This window comes from Zingiber officinale, chromosome 11A (assembly GCF_018446385.1).
Source record: "Zingiber officinale cultivar Zhangliang chromosome 11A, Zo_v1.1, whole genome shotgun sequence".
NCBI classification, from domain to species: Eukaryota; Viridiplantae; Streptophyta; class Magnoliopsida; order Zingiberales; family Zingiberaceae; genus Zingiber; species Zingiber officinale.
Genome location: NC_056006.1, coordinates 79024935 through 79052267, shown reverse-complemented (window position 1 = coordinate 79052267; position 27333 = coordinate 79024935). Strand labels below are relative to the sequence as shown.

The 27333-nt window shown below is 38.4% G+C and overlaps 1 protein-coding gene, 1 long non-coding RNA gene and 1 pseudogene across 2 annotated transcripts; all 3 read left to right on the top strand.

Annotated features, from left to right (window-relative positions):
• The first annotated feature begins 9751 nt into the window (after nucleotides 1-9751).
• Nucleotides 9752-15073, top strand: LOC122031811. The gene is made up of 3 exons (XR_006125870.1): nucleotides 9752-9928; nucleotides 14627-14821; nucleotides 14901-15073. It is a non-coding gene; the product is annotated as an uncharacterized LOC122031811 (long non-coding RNA).
• Nucleotides 15074-15210: 137 nt separating this feature from the next.
• On the top strand, nucleotides 15211-21188 carry LOC122031810 (1-(5-phosphoribosyl)-5-[(5-phosphoribosylamino)methylideneamino] imidazole-4-carboxamide isomerase, chloroplastic-like). Its single transcript, XM_042590961.1, has 5 exons — nucleotides 15211-15296; nucleotides 16049-16150; nucleotides 17540-17673; nucleotides 20127-20175; nucleotides 20631-21188. The coding sequence occupies exons 1-5, from the start codon at nucleotides 15216-15218 to the stop codon at nucleotides 20805-20807; spliced, it is 543 nt and encodes a 180-aa protein (XP_042446895.1). The 5' UTR covers nucleotides 15211-15215; the 3' UTR covers nucleotides 20808-21188.
• Nucleotides 20127-22744, top strand: LOC122031809 (annotated as a pseudogene).
• Nucleotides 22745-27333: the final 4589 nt, after the last annotated feature.

Here is a 27333-nt window from a genome sequence, read left to right as displayed (position 1 = left end):
CTCAAATATAACTTCAGAAATCCTTTCGAATCACGAGAGGTGATAAGAGACGCAGGAGCTGATAGCACACATATTGACTAGCAAAAGGACAAAACAAGCAAAAGGAGATTATATTAAAGAAACTAAGGCCGAGCGACCACGAATTACAAAAGGTGATAGTTTATCGTCGGCAATGGCGTTTACTAGCAATTACATTTAAGCTTCTACTACCTCTAAATAATCGAATCCTTCTCGGATGTTATCGTGCCACTGATGGGATGATGGCGGACTCAGTGAAGGCCCTTGATTCAGATAGGTCACCGCGGCCGTGTCCATGGTCAAGATCAACAAGATAACATCGCTCCGATGACCTTCTCAAGAAATGAAGGCGGTAGAGATACACTCCACTCGACCTATACTCCTCGCGAGCCGCCAGGCGAATGAGGATGTTCTTGCAGTTTCAACTTGTCCTTATGCTTGATTACAAGTCGGGCTGGCGCCTGCTTGCTTTAACCCGGCCCAAAGCTCTTCTCTGCCAACCGAGCCTGACATTCTTTTCGCAGGAGGGAATGGTGGTGCTTCCGGTCATGGCCGTGGGGAGTGGGTTGTTTTGTGTAATGACTGGCTTGCCGGACGACAGGTAGCGGAGTCCGGATCACCACCGACTTTTCTTACCGGTGAATCCGAGTCTGGGCTCCTTCTTGACGCGACCTGCATACGGCGGACGATGGAGCGCGCGGCAAGGCTAAGCCTGCCATGGCCCGCCAAGATTGAAACGAAACGGTATCTCCTCATCTCTGAGAAATTTTAATAATGTTGATGCGAAGGTAGAGAGTTGGAGAGAATACACCTACCGGTACATGTGACCATTTACTACCTACTCTATCTCTACGGATATCTAACTACCCCACACGCCTGCAGCAGCCGGCTGGCTCACATTCCTAAAGGTCATGCTGCTAGGACAATTCCTCGTCATGGTCGTCTATATGCGATCGATTCCTCGTACCTCAGGCAATCCGGAGGGTAAGATAAGGCCAGAATTGGGATCTGGGCAGACCGGCCGATGGAGGGACGTTCGGAAATGCTTGACAGGAGGTCGGAAGATCGATCAATTGAAGGACGTTCCTAGACGCGAAATCTTGCCGAAATAGCCTCGAACGGCTGGGCCAATCCGCCAAATTGAGCGATCGCGACGCGATCGATTAACGCGATTGAAGGTCTAGTTGCCAGTTGCATTTAAGACGGAAGAGTCGGAAGTGACGATAATGACTGAGGATCGAGCGAGCTCTTCTTGGGGCCAAGCCACCACTTTGCTTCCCGGGCAGGAAGCGGGCCCGTTCGGGCAGCTTTCGCTTGCCCACCGAAAACTGGTTCTCTGGAGAGAAGCCTCAAAGATGGCTGACTCGCTTGTCTTCCGTTTTTCGATGCGACCGTACCAAACCTTCTCTCTGGTGTGCGCCAGAATCGCTTCAAAGGCTCCGAATACACCAGGCTATTATTGGGGCAGGATGAAAATCAATCATTGCGAAGACAGTGATCTTCTTACAAGAAGGATCGGAGTGCAGTGGGACTTGGAAGTGACCGGCCGTTACTGGCTTGCCAAGAGTTGTTGGTTACAAACACAACAAACTCCTCGAACTCTTTGCATAAATTGCATAACTAGCAAATTAAGCGACTATGAGCGATGATGGTAAAGCGAGGCTAAAGGCATTTAGCCGGGCTAACAAAGGTCCAAGTGGTTGTTAAGCCTGGTTGTTGTTAAGCTCCTTGGATTTATAAAACTCCTTACAGTGAGAACTCTCGTACTAGAAAGGAACCTTTGCCTCGTGATTTAGTAGTTATCTGAACACAGATGACTATTTACAGGTGTGCAGCATCGGAAGTGCTAGCATTCGTTTAGGAAGAACTTATATGTCCATTCAGTCCGCGCCTGGTTAGTCCGCCACGGATGAGTTTCTCCCAGTCCGGGTCCAAAGTCAACCAGTCGAGTTGACACATGGAATCCATTAGAGGGCTCGTCATCCGCCTCCGCGCAGCGAGGGCGAAAAGTCGAACCGAATAGAGGCGACGTCAACCTTGTCGGTCCTGCTTCGCTCTCGCTCCCGTTCTTTCTTTCGGGCCCGGCTCGGAGCTCTGCGCTCCAGTCTCAATCCCTTCTACTCCATCAATCCATTGTCGCTGGTTCGCTCGTGCGTGCGTAGCTCCCGTAGTCATTATCTTCGCTTTCTCTTCGGCTCACCATTTCATCCGATTTCAGCACCCGCGGTCCGTCTGCACACTGGACCCGACTCTCATACGTCTTCCCCCGTACCGCAATCGCGTCAAGCTCCCGCCTCATTTCGAGACATACCGGCCACATTTCGCTCTACCTCGTCACTTCCTTCTGGTGTGCATGACACCTGCTCTCATAAAGTGTCCTCTTCTCGTTAAGCAGTGTCCTCGCCAACGTAACTTGTCGCCAGCTTTCCGCCGACACTATTAACACAGGTAGAAATATCACAGACCTTACCTGTAGTCTCCCGAAACCCTTTCTCCCCTTCTCCCCTTTTGGTCAACCAACATGAAAAAATAGATAGAAATTAAGTTTATCGCATAACAGTATTAATAACATGCATTTTGAATTGATAGACTTATACTTATACTCTCCTTCCTAATCACACAATCACATGTAACATTATGGTTGACATTAAAAAAAATTTTGAAACTATATTCAATAATTTTTCAGAAATATTTCTTAAGTCAAGACAATTTAAGTCATTAAAACATCAAGATTAAGTAGTTTTTAAGCAGAAGCTTTATGCAAGAAAATTTCAAAATTAATAATATAAAGAGAAATTTTCTATGCATTTATTTATTTATATTTTTATGCTTTAATCGAAGGTTTAAATTTCCATTTAATTTACTGTAGAAATTCTTATGTCACATTTTTTCAGATTAAAGCAAAAATATTAAACATGCAACAATTTGTATCATGTTAATTTCTATTATTTTTTGAATTTCAAGTTCACAAAAATATTCAAATAGCATAGATTCTAACTCTTCTGATAAAATTTTTCGACAATATAAAAAATTCTTTAGAATGTGCAAAATTGTTCGAAAGAATATTTTAGAATTTGCAAGAATTTTTAACAACAAAGGAATCTATTAACATGTATTTCTTAATCTCGAAACACCTTTTCTAAGTGACTCAATTTCTAACGCAAAATTCTTTCGAGAGAGAAATTTGTAATTCAAAAATTCTTCTAATTCATAATTCTTTTGTCAAAATATTTTTAAATTTGCAAATTTCTTTTGATAATATTTAATTTGCAAGACAAATTTGACAATTGATTTTCTAATTCAAAAACTTTTTCGGTAATTTAATTTTTAAAATCTTGTGATTTTATTGAATTAAGTTTAAGAGACCATACCTTACTTACCCCGCCTGGCCGCCGATTCTCCCCTTGAGTTGCTTTCTTTATCTCCCCCTTCATTGATGCTCACTGATGAGCTTCGTGTCCCTCGGGATGGAGATCACCATTCATAGCCTTCTCGTTTCTCGCTGAACCAAGTGTTGGATTCATCCTCAGGCTAATTCTTCAGTAGATCTTCAAGAACTTTCAAAGTTCTTTTGCATTTTGTACTCTCTCCATCAGCTTATCTTCTTTCGTGGCTAGAAGATGGAATTGTTTCATTGTCACAAACAAACCGTCGCATCGCTTCTTGTTCGGCGTAGATCAGTTCTTCTCCATCGTTGTCTTGGGTGCTTCATAGCTGGATTAATATGAAAGAAATACCAATATCAATTATGGTATACCTCCATTTGTTTCTTCCATGAAGAAACTCCCCTTAAATCTTTGGTGGATATTCGCTACCATCGCTTTGTTGCCACCACAAGGTCCATACAGCGCAAGGCTCACTTATGGTAGGACCGCTGGGTCACAGAGGTTGTTGGATATCCTCATAACACAAAAAGGAAAACAACCTCTCAACTCTTTAGCTAACACTTGCATAAATAAACTAAGGAAATTAAAAGCATAAAGCTAGCAAAAGATTTTACTTTACCGTGTGGGTTTGTTAATCCAAGGAAGATTAACTCAGTAAAACTCCTTCTAGCGGAGAAGATGCGTATGAGCGAAATGTAAGCTTTAGACTAAAAGAGAGGTGCGATTTACAATCAAGAGTGCATTTAAGCTTCGGACCAAGAGTATTTACCACCGCCTGCAGGGCGCCTGCCACTGGGGGAGATTTATCTCCATCGTCGGATCGAGTCAATCCACCTGTTGGAAATCCATCTCGACGCGCCTGATGGTTCCGGCCCGACATACTTGTTCATGCTTTGAGGCCAAACAGTGTCAACCTGCTTCTTCTCTGGTCTCCGTCTCACCATCGTCCGGTTCTTTCTCATCTCGCCCGCTTGCTTGGGTGATCTCGACATCCGGGCTCACCCCAACCCATCTTCCGCCCTTCGAGCGTGCTTCCTCCCCTAATTATCATCTTCTCGTCACTAGCGTACTCATCTCGCGAGATGGTCCCTCGCACTACATGGTCGGGCTCTCTTGGCAGCTTTCCGCCTCCTAGCTTCTTTCTCTACCCAATGGCCACAGAACTTCTTTCCTCGCCCACCTCTTCTTCCGGTGTACTCTTCCCATTTATAACGTATGTCTCTTCTCGCTAGCGTCTGTCCTTCCGCCTCGTCTGAGTGGGCCTAAGCTCCTGACATACACAAGGGTTAGAAACACCGGCAGATCCTACTTGATCACACCAAAACAACCTTGGGGTTCCAACAGACCAAGATTATGTACATAACGCCTCTAGGAGAAAATTGCTAAACGTGGCTGTTTGAAGTATGTTACGTGGGAGATAATTTGAAACCCTTTAAGCCTGCCAATCGGGTTCAAGGGCAAGTCGTCTTTTTCAGCGAATGAGTAGTAGATCTGTTTCAATCGCTTAGGAAGTCATTTATTGAAGAAGACCAAAGCCGGGCCAAGCTTGAACTTATAGGTGCTCGGTTGTACTGTTGGGGCAATAGAAGAGGGGATTTTGAAGAGGATGACTACACCACATAAAAGGCGGAAAGTATTGGGGACTAGGCTTCCGAGAGGAATGCCGAAAAAGTTGCAAACTTCTACAAAGAAGGGATGAATGGGAAAGCGCAGACCGGCTGTAAATTGGTCACGAAAAACACAAAAAGATCCGTGCGGCGGTTTGTTTGGCCGAGCGGAGTCGGTGGGTACGATGATTTCAAGGTTGGAGGGGATCTCAAAAGTACATCGTCCGCGCCGACAGCGCCGACTGGTGGTACCATGGGGTTTGTCTTGGGATTGAGAAGATTGTAATATTGTTCGAAAGGACGACGAACAAAAAAACGGTAAAAGAGGACGGCGACGACTTTAGGATGAAACTTGGGAAATGCAAAGAAACAACACGAAACAGCAAGAAAGGAATAGAACCTTAGAAGAGGAGGATCGGGAGCAGGATCGAAACGGAGGAGGCGTAGATCGGCTGAAATGCGCACGCCGAGAAGCCGGAAGGTCGCAAGAGCAGGCAAGGCTATTAAAGAAAACGAAGCTTAGGTGGAGCCCGAGCGCCCACCTGATCAAACGAGAATCGGGTGCCGCATCTGCTTCATTTCACCTCGATCCCATCAAAGCCACGCCACCGCCGTAGACGATGACGGCAAAGACGCCCACGCAGGCGACGTACCGTACCACCAGAACGACGAATGGGCGTACCTTAATGATAGAGATTGGCGAGATGTCGAGGAATGTGGTCGCTGACCGGCGCTGCCTGATTGCGACAGCGGGCAAGTACGATTGCTCTGAAACTATCGGATAAATGACTAAGCTCCTTCGATCAGACTTGGAAGGGGAGACAAGGATCCCGGTAAGAACAAATTCCGAGGGGACCGCGGGTTAGGAGTCACCGCCACGGAAGTCAAGGTGGTGATCGAACAAGGAGGACCCGTATCGCATCGAGAAAGGTTGGATACGTGGACCGACCGGTGTGGTCGGACCGGGCCTACGGGCAATCCCAAAAGCCGAGTCGGGTCGCGGAACAGATCATAGGGGCCGAGCGATGGCACGCTGCATAAGACAGGGTATCGCCGCAGCGGAGCACACACACACGAGAATCTCCCAAACTAGCCCACTATAGTGGTGTAGGCCGCCTACGGTCTCGACGCAGAGAGGACAAGGAATCATCTGACACGGCGGGCATGCTCATTTAATCAAATACTGCGACAAGGTCTACCGTCTCCATCAAGACGTGCTTGGACATAGAGCAAAGATGGTGTCATGTTCTTTCCACAAGCCCTACTGGGTGAAGCATACCGGATACGATCGCGTTATGTGTGCATGAGCTCCTTCCGGCTCTATATAAGGAGCCTCGTGACTAACGAGGCACGCAGATGCGCCTCTGCATATTCGAGCTTGCTAACCACTCTGCCCCGACTTGAGCGTCGTGGGTCGTCGCCGGCCCGGCTTTGCGGTGTTCGGCCGAGATCACATTTAATTTCCAATGGAGATTCACGTGCCCGGAGAGTGCCACGTGATTCAGCTATAGTCAATGCATTGAGTTTTGTGAGTTAGACAAATACTTACTAAGCATCCACTTAGTTGTATTTTCTTATCAGCGCATAGGGAAAAGAGCTATATTAGGAAAGCGACAATGAGATGGGACGTGGTGGTCATGAAATGGAAAAGCTTTGGGAGATTTACTTAAATTTGTTTAGAGTGATAGGAAACTTAGATGGTTTAATTCTTTTTTGCCTTCTGCTGGAATTGTACTTTGATTGTACATTGCAAATTCTTTTCATTCGATTGCTATCGTTAGTCCCGTTATTTGAGTTGTATAGTGTACTTGTACGTGTATGCATCATTGGTATAGCAGTTGAACTCTCTTTATCTTTTGAGTAGAGTGTTGAGATGACTACCTATATCCTTTATGTTTCATTTGCTACTTAATCGTATCATCATTCGAGTTATAGCACTTACTTTAAATGTTTCTTGGCATTCTTAACCGTCGTAAGAAATTAAATGCTACTTGCATGCCTAATCAATATTATGAAATTTCGAGAGTTCAATTATCACTAGCAATAGCGTGAGCAACACTAGTTAATTAAAGTTTATAGTTAAATGTGACCACACCTCGAGACTAGCTAAGAGGAGGGAATGTTACACTTTTCTTCTGCTACTCCTCGTCGGTCAACTGGTTCCGAGCTATCCACGTCGGTCGGTAGACGCAATCAAGTTCAATCCATAGTCATCGATCAACTCAGCACCGGAAAATTGGATATGTTTGCTGGAGGTCGAAAGGTGATCAATTCAATCTCAGTAAAATGTTAGTTGTCTGCGAAGCGAGTTAGAATAATAGTAGATAATATGAAATTTAACTTTGATAGTTTTTGAATTTAATTTTGACTTCGATTCCCAAAATCGTAAGTCTAACCACGCCTACTATTTCCTCTCGAGAATGCGCCCTCACCTACTTCTATGAGAGAATTTACTTCGGTGGTCTTCTAGGCCGTTTGGATTTTTTGTCATTCAAGACTTCTGACTTCATGTCATGTCTCTACAACCCGTCTTTCCACGGTCCTCGACCACTAGAATTTTCACCTAGGGTCCCGACTCTAGGATTTCACCTAAAGTGTGCCATCGCTTATTTATCGTAGTTGTGGGTCATGCCCCAATCACGTGGCTAAGACTTTCCGTAACCTAGGATTACCATCCCTATGATCTAGGTTACCTCCAGGTTTTCCACCTATCTAGAATCAGGACTTTTACCTAAGAACACTTAGGACTTTCATGCAAGCTCATTCACTAACGAAATAACCTTAACTTGAACCCTTTGCCGTTATCATAAGTTTGATAAATGGGTGCTCGCACCATACCTTCAATATGAAAGACACCTTCGCACACTCTTTATAAGGGTGTCACGACCAAACATTCAACATCGACTCATAAACAAGCTTTTATGCATCGATTGACATTTTGACTACTCAGGCTTCCTGCTTTGCTTCTGACTACTAACTTCGACTATCAATTTGAAGTCATCGAAACACCGAGTTAGTCGACTATCTCAAAAGTGTTTGTTAACAAAACTTAAATTTCTATACTTAATTTCTACAAGCGGAAAGTGTAGTTTGTTACACTCTTGGAATTCTCTTGTACTTCGATCCGTCTTCGGCGATTAGAAGAGGTTATTAGTGGATTACCCAGTTGATAGGTCAGTGGACTTAGATCTTGGAATAGAAGAAGGCTTGAACAGTAAAGCGAACTTGCCTTTTACTTGTTTTTTGTTTCGCCCACTGCATACTTAAGTTTAAAATTGAAAAGAAAAGTTATTAAATCACATGATTTACCCCTCTCACATGCATTTCGATCGAAGGAAGAATACCTTCGAGAGAAATTAGTTAAGTATCTCCAATGTAAGCTTTTTAAGGCTTAAAATTGAGCTCAACAAAACCTTTAATGAGTGTGGAGATGAGAGGTTTTTAGCTCTAGCTTTGATTTTTCAATCCTTTTGCTATTGGAAACGAGCCATAAATATTGAAAAATAATATTGCATTTTAACTTTTAAATAATTAAAATGTTTATTTAATGGTTAAAGTTATACTCTTTTTTAAAAATATATTTGATAATTAAAATAAATACAAATTAAATTAAAATTTATAAATAATTAAATAATATAATTATAAATTAAATTAAATTAAAAATCATAAGTTAATTAATTTATAAATTAAAAGATAATAAATTAAATTAAAGATCATTAATTAAAATATTAAGTAAAAATTATATAGAGATATTAAATAAAATAATAAATAAAGATATATGGATTTGTAATATAAAACAACAATGTTGTAAGGTTTTTAAATTGTAGGGGGACTGATAAGGGCATCTCCATGGTTAAACTTCTTCGTAGCTTTTTTAAATTTCGATGTGCCACATCGCATCCAAATGAAAAACTAACTATTGCCAGATCCAATCAAACTTCTTTTTGTGGGTCATGACGATCATCGTCTTTATTTTTATTTTTCATTATTTCTATATTTATATAATTTCATCTTTAAATTAATTTATATATTAATTAATTAATAAACTTATGATTTTAATTTAATTAATTTATATTAATATTTATTTATAATATTTAATTATAGTCATTTTATAATTTATCAAATATATTTATTTTCAAATAAAGTGTATAATTTAACTATTAAATAAAATATTTAATGATTTTAAAAAATCAAACATGCGATATTAATTTTCAATGATTATCCATCTTCAATCTTCAAAATTTGAAATCGAGCTCTTAAAATAAAATCAAACTTATGTTTACTTAACTTTTTGTTGAGCTTTTTCAACTCTACAAATTTGTTAAAAAATTGCATTGGAGATGCTCTAAGTTTTTTTCATTTTTGACATGACATTGATATGATATATTGGAAACTAAAAAAAGAATTATGGAGAAATTTAACTTATTAAAGATGCCCTAAAATGTATCACCTTCTTAACGTTGCTGTTGAAAAACCAACCGGGCTTCCTAAGAACATCTTATTGCAAGTTTTTTCTACAAGATTTGTAAAATTAAAAAGCCCAACAAAAAAAGCTTGAATAATTATGGAAATGAAATTTGGGGTTTTTCAAACCAACTTTTTTCGTTAGAAGGTGGAGCTAATAAATATTGCCCGTTTGACCAGTTAAAATAATTAAAAAATGAATTATTTTTATTATTTTAGCCGTTGCTTTGCAACAATGGATGAGCTTCAATTTGTAACATAAGTGTAGGTCGGCGCCCTCCCTCCTCCGGCGAGACCCCCGACGCCGAACCGAACGCCCCGACTCTTCCCTCCTTCCGGCGAGGCGACTCTTCCCTCCTCCCTGCTCCGGCGATTGTCGCCCTGTTTGTTATTGCTGTGTATTTGTGTTCTTCCTCTTGAACGAGCTTCGCATCAGTTCTTTCCATGAAACAGGTTCGTAATGTAGTATTTATTATATTTGTATCTCTCTGCGTCAAAGCTTGCTCTTTTCCATTCAAACCACATGCACTGTTCTGCTTCTTGTTCCTTTAGTCTTTGATTTGCTTCGAAAGTACGTAGTGGACAGGAGAAGATGGTGTTAATTTTGCAGGAGTGAGCATGAATTGAAACTCAGAAACCTTCTAAACCTTACCTGGTTTTTATGGGAAGATGACCAAGAGTAGTCAATGTCAAGTATAGAGAAAGAAAAGGAAGAGGGCATGTAGTGGTTTTATGTTTTGTTGTTCGGGGAAGGCAAACTCCCATGAAAGAAATTTGGTTTCAGAATCTGTTCAAAAGATTCTCATATTGGCTTTCATCTCTCTCCCAAGTATACTTGTGCAGAAAAAGCCTATGCACTGTCTCCTGGAACAAGAAGAACCTTGGAAGCTTTTCATTAATTAATTCATGCAACAAGGTAGTAGCTAATTATTCTATAGCTGAATGATATTTAAAAAAACATTTGACAGCTTTTTCCTTTAATTAAGCTTAAAGACATGGTTGCCATTTGTTTCAGCATCAAAATTTCCTTTTCAACTTACGAAACCATTTATTAATATAGTTTTTTCAATTTGTCCTTTGCCATCCTATAATTCTTTGGGAATAAGGAGCCAAATGTGAAATACTTCTTTGACCGTGGTGGGAGAGTGTCATAGCTCAACTTTGGTATAGCTAACACTTTGTCTTCCTCATTTTCAAGCTGCCATATTTCACTGTCAAATACTGAGGACCAATAGGGTTATTTTGATTCTTATAAGAGTTATTTGTTTCTTATAAGAGTTATTTGTTAAATAATATGAATTTTTTTATATGTTTCACCAGGGTTTATAAATATGGATAAAAGTTAGATAATGATTGAGAATCGGATTAGCGCTAAATATATAAATGGGTTAAATCAGTTTTTAAAGGTGGCAGAGAATTATATGATAAGTTTAAATTTATCCAATATTCGTTGTCTATGTCGAAGGTGTGACAATTTATTTAAATATGAGTTGGATTATGTTCGAGGACATCTTTATAGGTGTGGCAATTTATTTAAATATGAGTTGGATTATGTTCTTAATCGATTGACACCTGGAGCATTAGATTCTCTGATCCATGATTCGTCTTCAGCTCCACCTCCTCCTCCTCCTCCTCAATCTTAGACTTTGATATTGTGGACTTTTGGATATAAACATGATGTTGTGAAATTTATTTCTTAGACTTCAACTTGATGTGAACTTGAACATTTAGTTGTGAACTTGTTACTTGTTGTGTACTATGTTGTGTTACTTTATGTGTTGTGATTGTTGTTACTTTTTGTAAATTTGCATACAGGATAATGAAAACAAAAAGATTTTTTTTTTTTAAAAAACAAAGTTAGCGACGAATTTGTGTAATTCATCGCTAACTTTGTTTTTTAGCGACGAATGTTTACTAATTCGTTGCAAACTTTGTTTTTAGCGCTAAGTTATATTTACGACAAGCTTATAACGACGACACTAACGACGAAAATATATCGTCGCAAATAATTTTTAGCGACGAATATACTTAGTGACGAAAAGTTTCGTTGCTAATTATCATTATTCTTGTAGTGATTAAACATCATAATTAATTAAAATATTAAATGGAAATTATATAGAGATATTAAATGAAAAAATAATAAATAAAGATATGTGATGTGTAATGTAGGACCCACGAAAAGTTGTATGGAGGTTTTTTAATTGTGGAGAGGTTGTAGATTTTTTTATTTTTGATGCGACATTAATGTGGCATATTGGAAACTACAAAAAAAAATTATTGAAAGATTTAACTATTAGAAATTCCCTAAGATTCGAGCAGCTCACTTGATCCAAAGAGACTTTCTCATATATTCAATTTCAGGAGAAGTGCATGCTGGATGTTGAAGGCTATCATAGTTGGGTGCATCATAATGACATCGACGAGGCGGGATTCCGACAACCCCAAATCATGTAGCATTGGAAGTTGGAACTTAGGGGCGAGCTTTGATTCCACATCCCAACAGGGGAATCTTGGCTTGTAAGATATTATCTTCCTTATGTTAGCCATGATATCTGAAGAAGGCAATAACGGCGTCAAGCTTCTCGGTCGATTGGAGATGAGCGAGGGACTCGGAGGCCTTGTCCGCCTCCTCTACGGGGAACCCGCATGAATTCACGAGGTATTCTACCACAAAGTGAGGATCACTAGCATTGGTGCCACCACAGAGACGCGAGGAGGAAGTAGAGGTGGCGAAGTGCATGCGATGGAGTTGGGACAAGGGGAGTAGAGCATGTCGGCGGACGAAGCAGTGGTGCATCTTTTGTCAAGTGCAGATGTGGTTGATTTGACTGGACATAAATATGTTTGGGCAACAGACTCGATAAGAACTGAGATGGTCCGAGCCAGACATCGGTTCAATTTAAGCTGGTCTAAGGATGTCGTGTCAGGCCGTCCAATTTAGGTTCATTAAGTTTATTTTTTAAAATATTAAAATATTTAAACTATTTTTTCAATTGCTATAAAAATTAATAAAAATCTAAAAAGTAATATTAACTCAATTTCGCATCGGCATTGCAGTTCCCTAAACCTAAACCCCGATCCACGGATAACTGCAGATGGATGAAGGCCGCCTTCGTGATTTTGTCTAGCTGCTGCAATTGCCATTCCCCTCCTTGTGACCCGTGTCATGTAGTCCTTATTGGCAGCGATGAGTGAGTCGTCATTACGTTAATTTGATAAGTCTATTTGTGACACGTAGAATTTCTAGCCTTATCAAATTTTGGCGCCGTTGTCGGTAAACACTAGAGTTTTCGTAGTGTTTGTTTGATTTTGGATTGAGCAGAGTGTCATCTTTTCTTTCCTTTCATTGTCTTGATTTATTCCTAACCCTTTGTTTGCTACTTGTTGATTGTGGTTTATGACCAGGTCTTCACGCGAATAAATTGCTTGAGCTTAATCCAGAGATAGAGAGACTTTTCGAGCTTTAAGGATTTAATAAATAAAATTATAAATTTAAATAATTTTAAAATTAAATTATATATTTACAATTGTATTAAATAATATAATTATTAATATATTTGTCCAGATGTTTCATAAGTAAAATCTAAAATTTCAATATCAAAACTATTATTTTTTTTATTTAAAAGTTGATTCATGAGCTTAACGAACATGTTCACGAGGTAACGAGCCGAATATTGTGAAGTTTGAGCTTGGTTTGTTTATCTTAACGAGCCTCATTAAACGAACTCAAACGAACTTTTATCGAATCGAACTTCGAATAGCTCATGAGCAGCTTGGTTCATTTACACCTTTATGCTGTAGGAGGAATTAATTGGCTTCACATCAACGATCCTTCGTTCGAGGTAAGATCCACCTACTTGCTTGGACGGCATTTGTGTTTAGTTAGGGCTGTAGGGGATCAATCAAGGTATTAGCGACCTTTTAGGTTTCCTATTGAAAAGCTAGGATCATCATGAAGGGTTCTTATCCTCAAATCGACTGTTGCCTTTGAAGATGCTGGGTGAGAAATGCTCAATGAGGATGATGTGATTGAGGATGTTGAAAGTGTTTTTATCCATTTGGGTGACTAAAAAAATAAGAAGGGGAGTTTTGCATTGGAACCTGAGAGAAGTTGTAAGGAGATGAAGGTCTGGCGTTCATTCTGTTTGGCATAAAGAAACCCCAAATGCTAAAAGTTAAGTCTCCACCTTGAGTTTAGAGATTCCAGGAATGGGTGACCACTTTATCATTCACTTATCCTTTACTTGGGTTTTTGTGCATAACAATGCTTATTGTATCATCCATTTATTTTCATGCTTGAAGCTATCCGGGTGTTGCACGCTAGGGTTATATTATTTGATCATACACAACATAGATTGATGTTATTCTCTTACTGATGCATGTTAGAAATGGTTATAACTAGATGATTCATACTCGGAGAATTTTAGGATGAACTACTTGTGATAACATTGGAAGATTAAGAGAGTTAGGTACTTGTGATATTTTGCGCTTCAGGACGGTTAGGTTTTTTTGACACTAATTGGAGTACATTGTTATGAGATATTTGGGGCATGTGATGGTTAAGTACCGTAACATTTAACTAGATATCAAGTGCATCATTGAGAGATATTATGAGTTCATGACTGTTAAGCATGCCGACTTTAATGAGAAGCCTTAGAGTTCTGGCTTTATGCTGAATCTGCTCCTTTGGGTGACATGGAAGTCACACTCACATGTATTGAGTTTGAGGTGTTTGCATGGACATAAATAGCCCTTGCATATTTTAGAGACGGATAAATGAAGAGCGAATGATATACTTGCAGAAGGCCCTTTTTCTCTTCCACTATTGTTTAACCTCCCCTCTGTTTATAAATATATATATATGTATATATATTATTGGACTATAGGAAAAAAGCTAGGGGTTCAATTATATATATAGAGTTTCTTGCAAAGCAAGGAACTAAATAACAACATGGAAATTAATTATTGATTTCCCTGTTTTGCCTCCACTAAGTAATTGTAAATTTTCTGTATACTTACTCAAATTTCAAATTCTCACTTTTTTAAAAATTAGGTTATAACACCAAGGACAAATTATTTTTTTCGGTAGATAAAATGTTGTCTCATCATTGATGTTTTTATTGATGCTCAGTCTGTTAATTTCTTTTGTAGCTGCATACCTGAGACCTAATGACAATGCTTAGTAACACTGTATGTGCCCTCAGCTTATCTCCTCCAATCGTAAACCCTGTTCGAAATCCATTGCCTTTCCTTTCTTCATTTTGTGGGCATGCGAGGAGGAAGAATTTTTTCTCTTGTTCAATTTCTTGTGTTGCTCATTTTCATCCTTGCATCGACATCCACAAGGTACTTGTGATTTATTATCTTTCCTTTCTTCATGGATTTTCTTGCCTCCATATAGTGGATTAATGTATAAAAATGTCAGGGTAAGGTGAAGCAAATTGTCGGATCCACCCTCAAAGATTTGGGTTCTGATGGTGGCGCAACTGCCCTTGTGACTAATTTTGAGACAGACAAGTCCCCTGCAGAATTTGCTAAATTGTACAAGAAGGATGGGCTTACTGGTGGACATGTCATTATGCTTGGTGTTGATGTTGCTAGCCATTTTTTTTTTTTTTTGGCAAATGTGAATTCTTTTTTCGGTTTCTGTCTAACAACACAACAGATTTGTTGAAGTGATGTCCTTGATAGGTTTATTTAGTCATTTTTTTCCTCATTGGTCGATAATCATACAGGTGGTATGCAAATTGGAGGTGGAATCAGTGCAGATAATGCCAAAGCTTATCTTATGGAAGGGGCTAGTCATGTGATAGTCACATCAGTATGTATTATTTCTTGCACATAATAAATATCATCGTTCACCTCTACTAAATGGTGTTATCATCAATGTCATAGGTTGTTTACTTAAAATGTAGACTAGTAATTCTATTACATGCTTAGATACACACATGAATGGAGTTGGTCCATGCTGGCCTACAATCCAATAATTCCGAAGACGTCCACATTCCTTTTGTCATATTTCTCTCAAAGGGTTGGAGGGATATGGTGCATGAAGCTATTTACTAGCGCCAACTTGATCCTATTCCTCAGGATTCCAGATTTTTCACTAGGTTTTGCATTGTAAATATAAAATGACAAGAGTTGAAAATTTACTTGGAAAAGTCTAAGGACAATCTTAGCTTCTTTGGGAGCAAAAGGTGATAATGCTTATCCTAGGCGACCCAGTATTACTGGTACTAGATACAGGCAGGTAAATCACGGGGAACATTTTGCCCTTGTACAACGGTAATTTGCATTGGGGAAGCCAGACACCCAACGAGACATTTTGCACTTGCTGGGAATTGACTCCAAGACTTATTCGAGCTACTATCCCAAGACAATCTTAGCTTCTTGATTCTTAAACAAATGTGATATTAAGAAGCATTTTTAATTGTTTACATACCGCGGAAAGTTTTGTGATGTTTTATCCTGATTTGATAATATGACCTACTGAGTTGTCTTCATATACTTTGACTATAGACTGCATACAAGGTTGTGTTACTTACTATGTGATACATTCTTCTTCTGCTGCAGTATGTCTTCAATGATGGGAAAATGGACCTTGAACGGCTTAAACATCTTGTCAATTTGATTGGCAAGGATAATCTTGTCTTGGATCTTAGTTGCAGAAAGAAGGTATATGATTTCTTGCTAAATTGAGATTTCACTGATATACTAATCAACTCAAAGCAGTTCAACTACATTGAATGTTGTTACTGAAACAAGACCTCAGGATCGTACATAACATCTGTTTCCTTATTCAACGACTATTTTTGACTTTGATATATCTGTGACTGTGAGCTTTATTGGAATATTAAAAGTTAGTTACTGCAGAAATTTTTTTTTACCATACTTCCAGCGTCAAGTCTGATTGATTTTCTATTTCACGTGTTTTCTTTTGCATAAGTTTGCTAGTTAAAAGTGGTAGTGTTAACTATCCATCATTAAAATAAGTCATCCCCATGGTTAGATCCCTTTTTATGTTGCCCATCTCATCTATTTATTGATAGTAATTGCCATCAAGTCTTGTACATATAGCTGTTTAACGAGATTGTGCCTTTATTTATAAAATATCTTGTGTATATAGCTATCTTATGAGTTTATATTTTTATCGATAAAAGCAACATTATATACAAAAATTATGAAGAAATCATCATCACCCCCAATTTGTATTAGTCTTAAATTTGGGGTTAGGTGCATACATGTGTTCCCTCCATTGAACTACATGCAAATTTCTTTCACCAATAATATTTTACTTCTAACTCATTTTTAATTACATTAATAGGGTTTTTCTCTAGTCTCTACTCAATATACCTTCAACTCTAAAATCTGCTGCATACATTTCGTACCATCTTAACCTTTTATTTTAGCATATCGAAAATTGATTGATAAACCATCATCATTTAGTCATATTAGTAGTTTTGCTCAATTGCATAGATGTTGCACTCTTCCTTTGGATTATATGTTGTATGATATATCACTAATAATATTCAAAATTTTTGAGTAATTTTTATTATGTTAATTTGCTTTTAAAAAAACAAATTTGTTTTTCTCTACCTATTATATACTTGATCAATTTTATTTATCTTACTATGAAATTTCTTCCTTGTCTTTTTACATTGCACACCTTCTTACCTTTTTTTCCCCTCTCATCTTATCATCTATTGGAGCTACTCTAATTGCTTCTGCTTTTAGTATGTTTTTCATGGACAAACAGTTTGTTAGCTCTTCCATCTTAATATTCTCCTATTACATTAACATAGTAACTACTAAACTATCCCTATATTTTTGATTTTATTGCAATTGTTTGTTTTTTTAAAATTCATACATACACACTTTTCTTTGTGTCGTTTATGATCCTTCTCCCTTAGCTTATACCATGCATGTTAATAACCGGTCCTCTAGGAGAAGAGGCAACCTTTGTATTGGGAAATTGTGATTTGATGTGTTGAAGTTTTGTGAGTTTTGTACGGAATAATAAATCACTTGTATGTCTCTTACAACTTAGAATTTTCTTTCCTACAGAATGGTAAATATGCCATAGTTACTGATAGGTGGCAGAAGTTCAGTGATGTTTCTGTTGACAAGGAAACATTGGAGTTCCTTGCCAAATATGCTGATGAATTTCTAGTTCATGGTGTTGATGTTGAAGGGAAAAGGTAATGTTCGGCCCTTTAGACTTGCCTCTATGGCAATGTGTAATTAATTGTATGTATGATTTGCTGTAGTTGTTTTGGTCCTTTTTTCCTTTCATGTTACCTTATGGTATAGTGATTTAGCTAGACGATCTTAAAGTTAGAAGGCAGGTAACTTGAAGTGGTAGTTTTGTCTGTCTGTTTAGAATTTCAGTTACTCTGTGATTTCCTAATATACCACGTGAATGTAAAGCCAATATCACACCAAAGATTTCTCTAATAACAAACTAATTTTTTATCCCAAATTTGCCTTGCCTATCATTCCTCATGGATTGGTGTTGGGAAAGGATTCTGGAACTTGGGAGTAAGCTGTACAAGATGATATTTTATATACATGAGTCAACTAAATAAGAGGAGACGCTAAGTCTTATATTAAAAATATGTGATTGTTGTGAAAGAGTGCTCATATATAGAAAAATGTGACTATATTAGCATGGGGCTTGATGTGGATTTAATTGCAAAACTTTTGGAAGATAAAAAGCTATCTTGACCAAGAAGCTACACTTTCACATATCCCTACCTAGTAGTGGAAGTTAATGCTTGCAACTAATTGTTTTGGATGAGGAATATGTTTAAAGAAATCTTAAATTCTCTTGTTGATGAACACAAATACATAGCCAAATGAGTTTTTGATACTAACCATAGATGTATAATTATGCTGCATATGTACTATTTTGTTTGCTGAATAGTGAATGATCCTATCTGAGAATGCCAATGGTCAACTCGCCTGTGAGATGACGTTGATGTTAACTTTCTGGTGGGGTCACTAGGCCACGTAATCTTGCGAAGCCCTTCAAAAGCACCTGTGATGAAGAAAACACCCAAAGGAGTAGGTTAGAATGAAGGCTTTCAGCTATACTCCGACGCTTAAGTAAAACTTTGGAGAGGAGGACGTTGTTGATGAATTACTCATTTATTTCGGAGTAAATAGCTGCATTTTCCTCCGTTTTCGCAATAATAGTTGCGTGGTCCATGCCCCTCATGAATAACAGTTCATCCAAGAACTGAATTAAGGGCTAAGAATCTTTGAGAGATGAGAGTGAGCCAGGAGAGACGAGAGTGAGCTGAGAGTTGAGAGTCTGCCTTTCCTGACTTTGACTACTATCATGACAAGACTTTTGACCTTGAAAGTCACGTGACCTTTGTTGATTATTCTCGTACCACTAATCTTCCCCACAAGTCTAGTTGAAGGAGGCGAAAGTTTGATTGACTGGACTAAAGTGATGTGGCAGGACATCCTTCAACAAGATCTACGCTTTAATTGCCGCCACAGTCATTAAATGTGGGACATGTTTTATTCTGCGAGAATGGGAGACCTCTGGATTCCAGTACTCTGCCCGATATTTACACTTTTTCCTTAGGAGGGCTTCGACGGGGAGTTCCCTCTGAAGATCCCAAAGATTCTTCTCTGATTGTGGAAATACTGACTTGGGTAGGGAAAGGCTCTCTGGACGTTTCTACAAGCCGAGTCGACTTTTGTTGTAATGTTGGTGAGGCCTTCGCGGGTTGGGACGGTAGCTCATTTAAGAGGCTGAGCCCAGGCGGTACCAATTGTTGGGGTTGTCCTCGCAACATGGCCTGCACCATAGCCGCCACTAGTTTGTTGAAGTCTTTCGTCGTCATAATGATGATGTTCGATTTTTCACTATCTTCCGCATTGGATCTGTCGGTGTCGCCCATCTTATAACGTATCACTTCAGCTCTTAACTTAGTTCCTACAAACGATGTCAATTTGATCTTGCTTGAGAACGTTGATGGTCAACTCGCAGGTGGAATGTCATTGATGTTGACTTTCCTGAGGGGTCACCAGGCCACATAATCTTGCGAAGTGCTTCAAAAGCACATGAGATGAAGAACACACTTAGAGGAGCAGGCTAGAATGACGGTCAGGGGGCACAGTCCCCACATCATAAATTATAGATTTTCTTGAATTTTATCTTGTCGGTCAAATCATGAATGTTTCAAGTTAATCATTAAGAAGCATTAATAGTCAACCCCACCTAGTGGGATAAGGCTTGGTTGTTGTGTTGCCTAAAAAATGTATGGATTTGTTTAATAAGATATGCTCAGTATCTGATAAAGTGATTGAGAAAATCCTTTCAAATTCTTATGCCCATTAACCCATGATTGTCATGCTGTTTTGTTGTGCTTTGCTTTCTACTAATTCTTAGTTTCCTGTTCAGGGAACAACTACTTGACGACTGAAATTATTTAGTATTGATTTCTAGTTTGAGTTGTCTTCGATCTAGTTTGCACCACGCCTATTTTTTTCCTTCCTTTTTGTCAATTCTACAATGAGCAACAATAGTATATTGTGATTTATATATTATCTTGGTTTTAGTTCCTTGTCTTGGTGAAATTCCAGGTATAAATGATTTGGAATGCAATCTGACATTTACATGTTTGTATTCTTGCAGGCTTGGAATCGATGAAGATCTTGTGATCTTACTCGGCAGTTATTCACCAGTATGTATTTCTTGCCTTTTTTCTTTTTCAATGATGATAATTTTACTGAAAATTTTGATGCTCTCACACTACTTTCACTGGTCTTGTTTAGAATAGAGTACACCAAAATTATGTTTTCTTATTTTTATTTTCACATATTTCCTTGGTGTAGCCAAAAATTAGTGAGGGGAGTCTGTTCTTTCAACTATCATCATCATCAAATAAAAAAAATGAAAGAATTTCGGGATAGCGAAAATTGTTTCCTATAGTTACACATTGCATGATTTGAATATGCAATCAATGCTATAGTTTAGTTCAAAATTTGAGTCTCAAGCTATATCTATGATATAAAATCATGCTTGCACGCTGCAGCAAAATCAGGATAGTTACTCTTAGTTTGTTGAATTCTTCATGGCAAATCAACATTCCTTGTTAGTGTTTGTGCTCCTAATTGAAACGTATTGATGTCTCATTAGATTCCAGTTACTTATGCTGGTGGGGTGACCACAATGGCAGACCTGGACAAGATAAAAACAGCAGGTAAGGGACGTGTTGATGTCACAGTTGGCAGTGCCCTGGATATCTTTGGAGGTGATCTCGCATACAACGACGTTGTTGCTTGGCACAAGAAGCAATTGATGATTTGCCAATAGCTTTTTATGAGATTAAAAATTCCACATGATTTTTGGTCAGAAATTCATTCTCGTGGAGTTAATTTATGAGGATGCCAACATTGTGTCATGCAATGTGATAGGACTTCTTAACAACTAAATCAGTAATAATGTTTCATCAATCCAATGGTAGCTACTCCCTAAATAACTGTCGTTTGTAGTTTATTTTGCTAATTTTTGGTAAAAACATCTGTTTAATTTATCTACATACAATTTCTATCATCCATGCTAATTGTAGTTGCTGTATTCAGCTGCGTTGTATCTTCAACATCCTGAAATCAGACTACTTGAACTGTACCTTTTTATACATTCATTTTGGGCATTTTCTAAAGCAAACCTTCAATAAATTATGTTAAAAGTTAATAGCAGGTATATATTTTATTTAGAAAATTTGAACAAATTATATCTTTTGGCTTTCGTTCAGTTGTCTTTCATAAATATTGGCATTTGGCCCTTCTGATGCCACATATTGTCAGTAAGGAATCAAAGAGGGGGTTACTTGGACTTAAATTGTCGAGTGCAGTGGGGTCTAGCATCAAACTTGCAGTTGCTGGTATCATAAGGAGGTGGCTTGGACAGAGGGATAGCTTGGATCAAATGCCCTTTTGTGGTTGTGCTGTTGGTAGTGTCAATGGTTGCCTCTATGTATTAGGGGGGTTTTCTCAAGACTCTGCGATCAATTGTGTCTGGAAATATGATCCATGCCTTAACTTATGGCAGGAAGTTAGTTCCATGACTAGTGCTAGAGCTTTTTGTAAGACAGGCCTGTTAAACAACAAACTCTATGTTGCAGGAGGGGTTATCAGCGGCAGAAATGGCTTAACTCCTTTACAAACAGCTGAAGTCTTTGATCCTGTAACAGGTCTTTGGACTGAGTTGCCAAGCATGCCTTTTTTGAAAACTCAAATGTGGCCTAATGTTTTATTAGCTGACATGTCGAAGCCTATCGCAACTGGAATGGTTTCATATATGGGAAGATTATGTGTGCCTCAGAGCTTATATTCCTGGCCCTTCTTTTTTGATATGGGCGGTGAGGTCTATGACCCAGAAACAAAATTCTTGGTCAGAAATGACTCCTGGTATGGGTGATGGTTGGCCTACAAAGCAGGTAGGGACAAAGCTGGGTTGTGTCGTCAATGGAGATTTGTATACCTTGGATCCTTCTAGATACTTGGATAATGGAAAGATAAAGATGTATGATTATCAGGAGGATGTTTGGAGAGATGTTATAAAAAAGGTTCCAGTTCTTCATTTTACCGACTCTGAATCTCCATATTTGCTTGCTGGTTTTCTTGGGACTCTCCATGTTATTACAAAAGGTACCAACGACCATATTGTGATATTGAAGGCTGATTTACAGAAATCTAAATGCTTAAATGTTTCAACTTCATCTGGTGCTTCAAGTGATTCCAGAAATGAAACCTCTGTTTCTTGGACAGAGGATGAACCTGAATTTTGGAAAGTGATTGCTTCGAAGGATTTTGGGACAGCTGAGCTTGTAAACTGTCAGGTCCTTGATATTTGACTTCTTTGGATCTAAATTGTTCCTTTTTTGTTGGGTACATCAGCAGCCGTGTTTCAGGATGTAAATCCAACGAGAGATATATACTAAATGCAACCTTTTGTCTGGTCTACAGAAATAGAGTTCTTGAATTTTGTCAAAAGAAGGAATGAATTTCTGCAATCCAAAGAGTAGTCACCTCAAAACCTGGTGGATTCCATACTGATCAAGATATTACACCTTTTTTTTTTTTCCTTATTCCAGCAGCAATGGTGTGGAAAGTGAGCTTCGGGATAATATATATTATAAACTCCATTACTTCGATATAACTTGTAGTTTATTCTCTTTCTTGTGGTTTGTGAATATTTTAGGTTATTTGACAGAATGTTTATCAATTGTCAAAAGTATTTATTATGTCTCTTCACCATGTTTTTTTCATGTTATTTTAAATATATTTGTTAGTTATATTCACACACTTATACACACATTTATTGTTTCATTTTTTATAGAACCACACTCGTTCCGGTAATGCTTTGTATGCTTGTCAAATTCTAATAGTCAGAAATAATCAAAACTATGTGATGATGAGTGCCAAATTTCTCCAACTGAAAGTGGTCAGATATGCATGCAAGCGAAACATGAGCAATGAAATTCTATATTACTGGCTCTTGAGCATGACTATCTGGCATGGTATTCGACACATTATAAAAGTAGAAACCCAAGGGCCAACTGGTCAAGAGATTTAAGTGTTCAACACATTAAACCCTCCCAAAGGTTTGCGTTGTTTCAACACTGCAAAAAGAGAAATCCAAGAACCTCAGTAGAAGAGATGAAATCTCATTTTTCTGGTTTCTAACACAATATCTTCAATGCATACATGATTATTTTTTGTTCTTTTCTAACACTGCACATTGTCAAACCCTTGGCATCGTCTCCATTATGTTTATGTTGATTGCTGAAATGAATTTAACTAAAGACTATATAGTGTTGTTTAGGATTAACTGTCCATCTCTCTGATTGAATGCAAGTGCCCATTTCTGTGTAAATCAAGAGAATATTCTACAATAGTTTCTGCAGGTGTGGAGTCATCCAAGCTTTATTGATGTTTTCATTGTAGCAAAATGAAAGCATCAATAAAGCTTGGATATGAGTCTGTGCCCATTTATTGATGCTTTCAAATTATGTGCAGGAGCAAATGATAAGAGCTGATACTGAACTGTTTGTTAGTAGATAAACTCCCATGGCAAAGGCAAAATAGAAGCATTTTTAATTCTTGGCTCATTTAATTTCCTAATAAATTGTAGCGCACTCGTACTGTACATGTGTCTGTTATCGCATGCTTCTTAACAAAAGACGCTGAAAGTGAAACCTCAGGGAAAATTCTATTGGAGTGCAACCCTGGGCCCTCGTAAGGGGCCTTCATCCCCTGATATGACTTGCTATTCAAATTATCAACTTGAGATTTGCTTTCTAGTTTAAGGGCCTTCATCCCCTGCTTCGTGCCTCGCTGGGTTGGTTGGTTAAATTGCATGTCAGTGTTTTGGGGTGAGACAACCGTGAACATTGGAGGCTAACTTGAGGAGGATGAAGGCTTCATATCGAGCAACATATCTATTATAACATCACCTATTATTAACTTGTACATCTGATTCATCATGTATGTATTTAGTTGGTGCAGATATATAAGTCACGGGATTTTGTAGAAGAAATATTAAGCTGCTACGAAAATCAAAAGAAATTTTTACTGAAATTAGGACGATAAATAAACCAAGTGTTCGTGAACAAGTTTAGTGTTCGGTTTGGTAAGAGCTTGTTTTTGTTCGTTTAATATATATAAAATTAATTAAATATATAAGTTTGAACAATTCGTTAAACTAAATAAATAAACTTGAATACATATATGTTCAGCTCTCGTTAACGTTCGTAAATAATGTTCGTAAACAACGTTCATGAATAATGTTCATAAATCATATTCATTAATAAAACTTTTATCAATATACTAAATAAATAATAAAATAAAATAAAATAAATAAATAAATTTGAATTATCAAGTTTAATAACCAATCAAACAACTAAAAGCTTCAAATAATTAAATAAGCTTGAATTTAAAGATCGATAATATTTAAACAAATCAAGCTCAAATCAAGATCAAGTCAAGCTTGAATTGAGAGTTCGATAACATTTAAACGAACCAAGCTTCAAACAAACTCAAACTCATAAAAAATAAACCATGCCAAACTTGAATAATCATTTTAAAATCTTGGTTCATTTTAAGCTCGACTCAGCTTAGCTTAGTTACCTTATTAAATAAGCTTAAACATTCTAAAATTCAGCTCAACTCGTTTACAGCTCCAACTAGAACCAGGAAAAAGAGGATGAATGACTTGATTGATTTACATAGAGAGCAACCCTAAATTTTCTAAAATAAACAAACTTAAAACTCAATATATTAAATGGAAGTTTAGAAAATTTAGCCTTCTCCTGTCTAGATACAAAACACATATAAAAACTACGATATTGGTTCAACATCATTATTAATCCTGGCCACCCGAAAGACTTGGATGGATTTTAGCCCAGGCTTACTTTTCTTTTTAAAAAATTAATCGTGCAATCTAAAAATTGATTAAGGGTTTTTTGTTTCTCATATCATAAGATTCATTTTGATATCAAATTCGGGATGTAAAACGTGAACCAATTTAAAATACGAAACCTTAGTTTATGGTTTCGGTTCTACTAAATTGTTCTTCAATTTTCTAAGGCATTTGATAATTTAATTTATTAGATCAGTCAGCTCGGGTCAATAGATTTTCTGGTGATCCCATCTAGAAGCTGGAGGTAGTCGCAGAGAGTTGTTTAGAGTCAGCTAAATGATAGAGAGATGAAATGCATGAAGAATAAGCATGAGAAACGTACCCAGGCTCAGGGGGTGCCCTCTGGTAGATCAATGAGCTAGTCGTAATGCTGGTCGCCACCGCTCAAGTTAGTTTTCAATGATATCATGTATAAAGAAGATGAATAGTACAAGAGAATAAATGACAAGATAAATATATGTGGTAAGGAGTCTCTCTCCTTTTCTCCTCCTCTCTCCCCTCCCTTTGATCTGTGGAGGGGCTTTTTTTATAGGAGGGTCACATCAAGACAAAAGATATTAGGGGATGATAATACCCTTGTCTAGGTGTCATAGGGTCCTGTCAAGGTAAAGATGTCAGAGGTCATGTTACCTCTATCTAGATGTCAGTAGATATGACAAAAAGGGTGTCGTGCCCAGTGTTCTAATGGGCTTTTATTAAATTAACTTGGTTCTGCCCTGCTCAGCCAAGAAGACTGGTCGGTTGAATGCTTTGCTCGGCCAAGAAGACTAGTTGGCTTTGGAAGAGTGACCGGGTAGCCGATCGGTTGCTCTGCTTAGCTAGGAAGACTAGTTGGCTTGATGTTCTGCTCTGCTAAGAAGGTTGGTTGACTCTACTCTACTTGGCCAAGAAGACTAGTTAGTTCTGCTCTACTTAGCCAAGAAGACTAGTTGGCTTTGGAAGAGTGATTGGGTGGCCGGTTGCTCTACTTAGCCAGGAAGACTAGTTGGCTTAATGCTAGGCCAAGAAGACTATTTGACTCTGCTCTACTTGGGCAAGAGGATTGGTTGGTTCTGCTCTACTTAGCCAAGAAGACTAGTCGATTGGCTTGGCCTTGGCGGATCGACCCTGGTGGGTCTGCCAGTCGGGTCAACCTGGGCGGGTCAGCCGGTCGGATTGACCCAGACTGGTAGGATCTTGAAAATTGACTGGCTCTGCTCTGCTAGGCCAAGAAGACTGGTTGACTCTGCTCTACTCTGTTAGGACCTTTGCGTATGGCTAGAGGGGGGGGTGAATAGTCTTTCTTCGATTTTTCACCTACAACTTGTTAGCGAAAGTAAAATAGAAAGAAATGAAAAACAAGAAAGCAATGCTAACTCCTTGGTTTACTTGGTCTCCACCTCCTTGAGGTGACTAATCCAAGGCACACACCCACATGATCAAGCTCCAATATGAACTTCTCCTTCTCGTTATCACAAATGAAGGTGGAGAAACCTTTACAACGTTGCCTCTCCCTCTTACAAGATGAGATCTAGACTTAGGAGGAAGAGACTCACAATCATTTTCTTTGAAATCACTTGCAGAGCTCTCTTTTTTCTTAGCACAATGAGTATACCAGATGTATTTTACTACAGTTGTTTTTCCCTTTTTATATGTCTTTGAAAGTAGTCGTTTCTCACATAACCGTCGCCTTCGATCGATTGAGCATATATCCAATCGATTCAAATATAGCCGTTGAGCATCGTCACGATCGATTGGACCAACACTGGATTAATTCAGCCGCATAATTCATAGGTACAGAAGTGGATTCAATCGATCGACCGATCGATTGGTTATTCTTGAAATCATTATAATTATGGTATTTATTTCGTCATTAAGTTTTCTTGAAATCACTTGGAGAGCTCTCTTTTTTCTTAGCACAATGAGTATACCAGATGTATTTTACTACAATTGTTTTTCCCTTTTTATATGTCTTTGAAAGTAGCCGTTTCTCACATAACCGTCGCCTTCGATCGATTGAGCATATATCCAATCGATGCAAATATAGCCGTTGAGCATCGTCACGATCGATTGGACCAACACTGGATCGATTCAACCGCATAATTCATAGGTACAGAAGTGGATTCAATCGATCGGCCGATCGATTGGTTACCTCCAATCGATCGACTGATCGATTCGAAATCGTACTGCTCCTTTGTGCAGAAACCTTGTGAATCGATCGACCGATCGATTGGGTAACTCCAATCGATCGGCTGATCGATCCAGGTTCACACTGTGTTCTTGCGCAGAAAGCATCTGAGTCGATCGACTGATCGATTGGATTACTCCAATCGATCGGTTGATCGATTCAAGTTCATTCTGTGCTTTCGCGCAGAGGCCATCAATCGATCGGCCGATCTATTGGTTTCCTCCAATCGATCGGCTGATCGATTCAGCA

Bases quoted from the DNA above. Each gene is read 5' to 3' on its own strand.
- LOC122031810 (XM_042590961.1), top strand. From the start codon at position 15,216: ATGCAAATTGGAGGTGGAATCAGTGCAGATAATGCCAAAGCTTATCTT. The intron at 16,151-17,539 runs GTATATGATTTC...TCTTTCCTACAG, and splicing joins ATCTTAGTTGCAGAAAGAAG to AATGGTAAATATGCCATAGT. The intron at 20,176-20,630 runs GTATGTATTTCT...ATGTCTCATTAG, and splicing joins TACTCGGCAGTTATTCACCA to ATTCCAGTTACTTATGCTGG.